Source organism: Nicotiana tabacum, chromosome 3 (genome assembly GCF_000715075.1).
Source record: "Nicotiana tabacum cultivar K326 chromosome 3, ASM71507v2, whole genome shotgun sequence".
NCBI classification, from domain to species: Eukaryota; Viridiplantae; Streptophyta; class Magnoliopsida; order Solanales; family Solanaceae; genus Nicotiana; species Nicotiana tabacum.
The window spans coordinates 198,207,741-198,216,476 of NC_134082.1; the positions used below are offsets into that span (position 1 = coordinate 198,207,741).

Here is an 8,736-nt window from a genome sequence, read left to right on the forward strand (position 1 = left end):
AGATAGAGTCAGTTTGCCGCTAGGAGCGAGTTGAGAGGGAGGCCAAGAGGCCTCGGGGATCTTGTAGTTTTGGTGGGGTTCCTTCTGGATGTCAGTTTCAGCACGGCAGAGGTCGTCCATTCAGACATGCTCAGTCAGCTTGTTCGCGTCACCGTGGTAGATCATCTAGCCATGGTTCTCACAGTTTACATCAGGGTCACTCATCTCTCAATGCCCTCCCAGCTTAGAGTTTGACTCATGCACCATCAGCTTAGGGTTCAGTTATGCCTGGTTCTTCTAGTAGGTATCCCAATGCTCAGGGCTCCCTTCAGTCCCCACCACCATTTGCTGAGAGTGGTTGCTTTGAGTGCAGAGATTTGGGTCATATCAAGAGATTCAATCCCCATCTTACGGGAGGTTCATCCCAGCAGAGGAGTCAGCCTTCGTCTTCAGCACCAATTACTTCCCCACTTGCCCAATCAGCTCGAGTTGGAGGTCAGTCAACTAGGGGTCGCCCTAGAGGGGAAGGCCGATCAGGTGGCAGTTAGGCCTGTTTTTATGCCCTCCCAGCCAGACCAGACTCTTAGTGATCTTTACTGTATAGACTAATTGTGATACCTATTGAGGTTTAGTTCGTCACTACCTATCAGTCCATAGTTTGGACTTGTTACTTATTGAGTTGGTGTACTCATGTTACCCCCTGCACGTTATGTGCAGATCCAGGTGTGTCAGGCCACGGTAGTGGTTGTTGACTGTTCCAGAAGCGGATTTCATCGGAGATAGTGAGGTAGCTGCCTGACGTTTGCAGTCCCACCTTTCTCCTTTTTTTATCTACCTTCTAGTATATTTTGGATATTTTCAGACTATTTTGGTCTAGTTATGTTTCGAAACAGATGTAGTATTGCTCATGACTAGTGACACCCGAGATCGGGCATTTTATTTTCCACTTTTATTTTGGTTTTGGATTTACATCTTTTATGGAAATTTCAGTTAGAAATGGTATTATTTAAGCTTTAAATGAAATGTCGAACTATTTTGGAAATGTGTCGGCTGGCCTAGTTTCACGATATGTGCTATCACGACCGGGTCGGTTTTGGATCGTGACAGCTTAATAGGTATAAAGTGAGATTTTCTCCTTTGGAATTGCCCGACCTATTTGGATAAGTTGCTTTATGGCCTTTTGTGGGGATCTTTCCACTAATAGCCACTGATATTTATTGTTTACTTTTTCTAGCCATATACATAAATTATATACTGATTATACATAATTATACACGTATATTATAAAAATTATGTATATATTATACCTCCATCGGCTATTTTTAATTTAGGTGATTGGGTGGGCGACTATTTGGGTTAATTCTTCTTCTTTTTATATTTATTCCCCGTTAACCTACTAAGCCAAATTGAAGTAGTGGCACTTAAAAAGGACCATTTGTTCAAAAGCCACAGCCTATCTATCCTTACATTGAAATAACTTCCTTTCATTTTCTCTCCAATTTGTTTAAAATAACTTCAATTTCCAAGATCAAGCAACATAAGAAGAATATCGAAGTGACATAATATACCGAATTCTTATTTGTTCCTAATATTTTACAAAACAAATTATAGGGAAGGAATTATCCCACGAATATGGAGAATGAGTTAAAAGAAGAGGGGATTGGTATCTATACCTATTTTTTGGGTCACATTTTAACTTATGCCCGCTTTGTAAAAGAAATTGCAAGTGTACCCACTTTTTCATGTAACTTCAGCATACGGGGCTGAAGTAGCAAAAACAATCACACAAAACTTCAGTATTCTAGTAGACGAGCTTGAAGTAGCTAAGGCAATACGCTGAAGTTTTTTTGTCCTGGATAAGATGATTAAATGATTTATATCATTTATAAAAACTTCAGCACTAAAATAGTTGAAGTTTTTTTTGTCCTGGATTCATTAGTTTTGTCATAAAGCTTTTTCAAAAACTTCAGGAGAAGATGCTGAAGTTATTTAGTTCATTTGTAAGAACTTAGCACTAAATAAGCTGAAGTTTTTTTTGTCCTGGATAAGTTTTTTCAAAAACTTCAGCAGAAGATGCTGAAGTTATTTAGTTCATTTGTAAAAACTTTAGCACTATATAAGCTGAAGTTTTTTTGTCCTGGATTCATTAGTTTTGTCATAAAGCTTTTTCAAAAACTTCAGCAAAAGATGCTGAAGTTATTTAGTTCATTTGTAAAAACTTCAGCACTGTATAAGCTGAAGTTTTTGAAAAAGCTTTCTAACATACTAGATAAATAATCGCCTTATTCTTTCATAGTGTATTACTACTATAAAATAATCAGATTGCCAACAATATCTAAATCATAAATTTTGGAAACAATAAACGTGAAAAGAACAGAATTACGTGGAAATATTCACAAATTATTATCTACTAACTTACATAAATATTTATAATTTATTTTTAAATAATCTGATAAACATACTTATGACAATCATCCCATGAACTGAAGTTTCATAGCAGCACCAACAACAGTAGAAGAAAGAAGAAGAAGAAGAAGAAGAAGAAGAAGAAGAAGAAGAAGAAGAAGAAGAAGAAGAAGAAGAAGAAGAAGGAGGAGGAGGAGAAGGAGGATGAGAAAGGGGTTGTAGTTGTTTAAAAAGTGAGTAAAAGTTAAAACTTTTTTAAAAAAAAATGGGTATAGATTAAATGGGGGCGACCAAATAGGGCGCCCCGTGCAATTTTTATGAAAAAATATCCTTAGTGAAATTTGAGGCCTGCACTTAACGGTGTACAACTTATAACACTTCATTCTCTATTTAGGCTAATTACCATTGAGCATAGACAACTTGATTTGGTTTTCTCTTTCCCCTTTTTCTGTTTATTTTTATGCCTTCATTTCCAGTATCTCATATATTTTAGGGTTCACTAAAGAAACACTAGGTGCCGGGCCAGAAAAGTTAAAACTTTCTCCAGTTGGTCAACGATAACAACACCAATTCCAGCTATATTATCCAATGGGGGATTTGCATCTATACCCGCTTTTTGGGTCACGCTTAACTTGTGTTCGCTTTGCAAAAAAAAATTACAAGCGTACCCACTTTTTCGCGTAACTTCAGCATACGGGGCTGAAGTAGCAAAGACAATCACGCAAAACTTCAGCATTCTAGTAGACGGGCCTGAAGTAGCAAAGGCAATACGCTGAAGTTATTTAGTTCATTTGTAAAAACTTCAGCACTAAAATAGATGAAGTTTTTTTTGTCCTGTATTCATTAGTATTGTAATAAAGCTTTTCAAAAACTTCAGCAGAAAATGCTGAAGTTATTTAGTTTATTTGTAAAAATTTTAGCACTAAATAAGCTGGAGTTTTTTTGTCCTGGATAAGCTTTTTCAAAAACTTTAGTAGAAGATGTTGAAGTTATTTAGTTCATTTGTAATATCTTCAGCATTATATAAGCTGAAGTTTTTTTGTCCTGGATTCATTAGTTTTGTCATAAAGCTATAGTGCTGATGTTTTTGAAAAAGCTTTCTAACATACTAGATAAATAATCACCTTATTATTTCATAGTGTATTGCTACTATAAAATAATAAGATTGTCAACAGTATCTAAATCATAAATTTTGAAAACAATAAACGTGAAAAGGACATAATTACGTGGAGATATTCACAAATTATTGTCTACTAACTTACGTAATTATTTATAATTTATTTTTAAATAATATGATAAACATACTTATGACAATCATCTCATGAACTGAAGTGTCATAATAATACTAATACTAATACTAATAATAATAATAATAATAATAATAAGAAGAAGAAGAAGAAGAAGAAGAAGAAGAAGAAGAAGAAGAAGAAGAAGAAGAAGAAGAAGAAGAAGAAGAAGAAGAAGAAGAAGAAGAAGAAAACAAAGGAGGAGAAATGAGGCTGAATTTGTTTAAAAAGTGGGTACAAATTAAAATTATTTTTTAAAAAATGGGTATATGTTAAATGGGGGCGATCAAATAGGGCGTCCCGTGCAATTTTTACTACCTATAGGCCTTAAAATAACTATTTTGACTAGGACTTAAAACCATAGACTAGTAAAGGATTGCCATAGCTTTATATAACAAAGTCATAACTAGGAGTATGATTTTTATCGAGTGGATTGACTTTTTTTTTTATCTGAAATGAAATTATGGCTTTTGTTATTGTTTATTAACCATCACAAAGAAATTGAGGGGTCGTTTAGTAGGAAGTATAAGAATAATGCTAAATTTTCTTCCATTTGTGCAAATTGACTCTTCAAATAAATATTCTTCAATAAGAAAAAAGAAACAACATTTTTTCTTTTTAATTATTGATTGATTTTGTGATGTTTCTTTCTCCAGCATGTATATTTACTTTATTATATATGTAAGTAAATTTTTATTTGATTTTGTAAACTCTTTTTTATTATTTAGATAAACATAGACGTGTACCCTATATATTACATTTATTTTAAAAGAATTACGTTTTATTCAAATCTAGCTACAGTGTTTCAAAGAACTATACTTATAGAATTTTAAAAAGAGTTTTATAGTTATATGGAGTAGTTTTTTTTTTGCTAGAGACGAAGTAGTATTTAAATAATTATAAAAAATAACAAAAGTTCCTAACATGATTTCACATGATCGTTAACCAAATTAAGTATGATAACAAGATAAAAAAAGATAAATTTTATTTTTAATTTAAATTCGAATTTTAAAACTTTATTTATAAATTCAAAATTATCTTTTAATTCAAATTCCGTATATATTATATTATATTATATTATATTTGTATTTAACTGAGTAGTCAAATATAACTAAGTAGTAAAATATAGAATAAAGTTACCATATACTATTGATATTTATTAGCTTGCCACTTGGCTTAACCATAATGTCAATTATATACGGTAACTTTCTTACTTTAATATATATATAGATATACATTGAACTTACTTGATAAAAATTCATATTTTTGTTAATTAAGCTATTTTTTTATTAATTTCCCATGGGACATCCCGAAGCGATTCGTTTTTGCTTGATCAATTTTTAAAATTTAAATACTATGATGTGGTTCTCACAAACGATATTAACTTTTTCAAGCATAATAATATATGTTTTTCAACTCCACTTATAAGGTTCTTCTAAGGTCAATACTTAATAAAAAAAAAATTAACCATGCATTGAAAAGATTGGAAACATCTCTCCCGAACAAATTCTACTCGCTTCAACTTCAAGTCTTCCAACATGCTAATATAACAACAACAACAACAACATGCTAATATAAGAGTTACAAAAAAAAATGCTAATATAATCTTCCAACATTCTATTCTTTCTATTAAAATATCAACATTTTGTTTGTGACAGAATTTAAACTCCTATGTCTTAACTCTTACATAACGTGTTACATTCTTACAAGTACACTCTTACCACTATACTAATAGCATATTTTGCAAAACTTCTAAAATCCGCTTATTTTAAAAAGTACTTTTCTCAAAAGTATCTTTCATAAAAGTGTTTTTGGTAAGAAACAGCTTATGTTTGGCTAATTAATTTAAAAAACAATTTTGAGCAGTAATTAGTATTTTGCCAAGCTTTTAGAAACTGCTTCTAAGTGTATTTTTCTCAAAAGTGCATCTCAAAAAAGTGTTCTTGAAGAGAAACTACTTTTTTCTGCTTCTTAAAAATTGCTTCTGCTTCTCCTAAAAAACACTTTTTTCCTTCCAAAAGCTTGGCCAAACACCTCAATTTTAGGAAAAAAAAAATATACTTTTGACCCAAATAAGTACTTGTGGCCAAAAAAAAAGCTTGGCCAAACAGGCTATATAATCCTTTTAAGGCCCCAAACCAACTTTGGAATTCAATCAACTATTTTAATGGTTCACTCAAAGTAAATAGCCATAAAAAGGCTTCCAAAGTTGATTGAATTCCAGCGTAGTTCATATGCTAATTCTTTCAAGCCATATATTTCCAATATTTGATACACCACGAAACCTCAATAGTTACAAATCATGAGGTCAAGCAGATCTATAGATTTATCTTTCAATGTAAATACATATTTTTAGTTTACATCATCTTTTATTTTTTCCTTTCTATATTTTGCTCTTCTATACTAGCTAGCATCATACACAACTTCAAGAAAATGTCTTTTTAAGGCTTCAAGAGGGGACTGCCGTCCTTGATCAACACAAATACACTGCCTCCATCTCCTCTGGAAATCCTAAGCTCATCATCCAGGTATGTTGTCAGCAACCAAGATTGTGCATTGCTGTTGGAAATAGGAAACTTAATTGGTGGTTGACTGGAAATAGACTTGGCTACTGAAGAAGCTGTGTCTTGGACTGAATTAATCAAGCCTTTGAAAGGGCTTAGATCAATTTTTTGTCCCAAGAATTCGACGTTCTCAGGCAGCTCAATAGAATCCGTCAACTGGGGTGTTCTAATTATGCCTTCATCAAATTTAATCTGAACCACGAAACACAATATAACATGAGACCAAAATGATGATCAAGTATGAGGGATGATGACTAGACTAGAAAAATGTGGAAGAAGATAATGACCTGGACACGCTTAGGACTTTTGACTTCGAATTTGGCGTTGGTAGTAATGGAAGTTGTAGCTAAAGGTCCAGCAAAGACGACACAGTTCTGAACAGCAAAAGTCCCAGAATCGATGGTCTGGGAAATCTCCTCGACGTGAACCAGAGGCAGTGTGCCCCTTGACAACAAGGGGAACAGACCAGAAAAAGATGTGTACCTGCAGTTTTCCAGTATACAATTCCAAGTGTTCATGCCAACAAGCGCGAGTATATTACATTTACAATGAAGAAAGAACATTTAACATTCTTAGTGCACTAAAGAATGTTCATCAAAAGATAATGATTAGCTACAAATCAACAAGCCAACAGTGATGGTGGTGAAAAGATCCACCCTTAGAAAGTGATTCTCAAAGAAAATTAGTCTCTTCACATCAAACTATTATAATCTACTTCAATTTTGCTGCATCTCAAAAACACTCTAAAATTAGGGGTGGATGTATGTTTGATTTGATGTATGGTCATGGCAACATATATGGTTGCAGTAATATCTTTAATAGGTATATTTAGCCGTGGTATTTAGCACCCATAAATCAAAAACTTCTAAGTAACGTTTGTCGAACACGGCAGTGAAGGGATATCACTAAAATCTTGATATGTATTAGGGATACTTCTAGTTTTCTGGTGCACAAAGCATCCCGCGTTCAGCAGGGACCGGTGAAGGGCCGCACCCCGAGGGGGTGTATGTAGGCAGACTATCCTGATGCAGGCATCAATGACTAATTCCATGGCTCGAACCCATGACCTGTAGGTCACGCGGAGACAACTTCACTGTTTCTCTGAGGCTCCGGATACTTCTAGTTTTCAAGGTACCAAAACCTTTTATTATCTTTCCTTTGTGTTCCAGATAGGCAGGAATGTTAACTCAAATTCGATTGCTGAATAAATGAACTATGATAGTTTTTATTTAACAAAAGAATCCGATTGCTTAGAGCACAATAATCAACATACACAACATGTAATAACTAAAAAAAATTGCAAGCTAGTGAAACAGTTAGTCATGTGAGTCAATTCTTACTACTAAAGTAATTCATCCAAAAGATTCATCAGCCTTAAACTACCCCTTCAATTAAGCGAGAATTTTTCATAAAATCAACAAAAGTTGATAAAAAAGTTACTCTCCGTTTTCCCAAAAGAATTACAGATTCCAGCTTAACAAAGAAAAAAGAAATTAATTTTTGGTATAAATTCGGAATATTAATTCATTTCTTTCTGACAATATTGTAGTTTGAGAAATTATTTTTGTTCATTTCACACATAGCAATATGGACCACATAAACAAATGAAAAAAAAAAAAGTATATTTTTCATGGTGCAGGTGAAAACAGGAACTTACGCAAGAATCCATTTGCCATTGAGAAGAGGCAACGCCTCGGTAGGAGCAGGAGTTGGGTTCATGGATTCAAGCTTAGTGATGAGTTCCACGATCTCAGCACGAGTTTCACTGCTAGCACTCAAACCCCTATTGGTTCCATAAAATGAATCAACCAACTGTTTCTTCAGCAATTCGATTTCGCTCGGCTCCTTTGGTGGTTCTTCCTCTGCTACCGCTACTCCTCCTCCACTTGGCTTTATTTGCTCCACTTCTGGACCCCACTCGTCGTCCTTGTCGTAGTTCTTGGCTTGTGCTGTGAATTTTGGTTTTGGGTTTGTGAATTCTTTGACTGAAATTGATGGGAAATTTGTGGAGGTGATGGGAAAAGTTGAGATTTTTGAGGTGGGTTTTGAATATTGGGATGTAATTTGCAGAGTTTTGCAAGGAATTTGATTTAGAGAAGAGATGGAAGCCATTATTTTGAGGAAAATTGAGAGAACAAATGAGTGATGAAAACAGGGGAAGGTCGATGGAAAGAGTGTTACTTTAGCTACTGTATGATGCTTTGTATATGAGTCTCGGGCCTTTGGTTATGCTGTTGTGAAGAAACGTATCTGGGCCGGTGTAAAATTAATTGAGATATATTTGTGTTTTTTCACTCTGATATTTATTTCGTAAATAAGTATTGTGTAAATTTTAAGCTCTGTTAATATGACAAGTTTTTAGTATTAGTTCAGACAGAAGTACAGTACAAAAAAAGAACATCCATATAGGTTTTGAAAGACATTAGGTGCCAATCTCAAATTGTATATACTTAGATAATTCTCCCAAAAAAATTTGTAACTAAATTATTTTATTTATCACC

General features: G+C 33.7%; 1 protein-coding gene across 1 annotated transcript; it reads right to left on the reverse strand.

The window, feature by feature from the left end:
- Positions 1–5,961: 5,961 nt before the first annotated feature.
- Positions 5,962–8,471, reverse strand: LOC107765013 (light-induced protein, chloroplastic-like). The gene is made up of 3 exons (XM_016583584.2): positions 7,893–8,471; positions 6,523–6,718; positions 5,962–6,427 (listed from the first exon to the last, which is right to left on the reverse strand). The coding sequence occupies exons 1-3, from the start codon at positions 8,345–8,347 to the stop codon at positions 6,113–6,115; spliced, it is 966 nt and encodes a 321-aa protein (XP_016439070.2). The 5' UTR covers positions 8,348–8,471; the 3' UTR covers positions 5,962–6,112.
- Between the last annotated feature and the right edge of the window lie 265 nt (positions 8,472–8,736).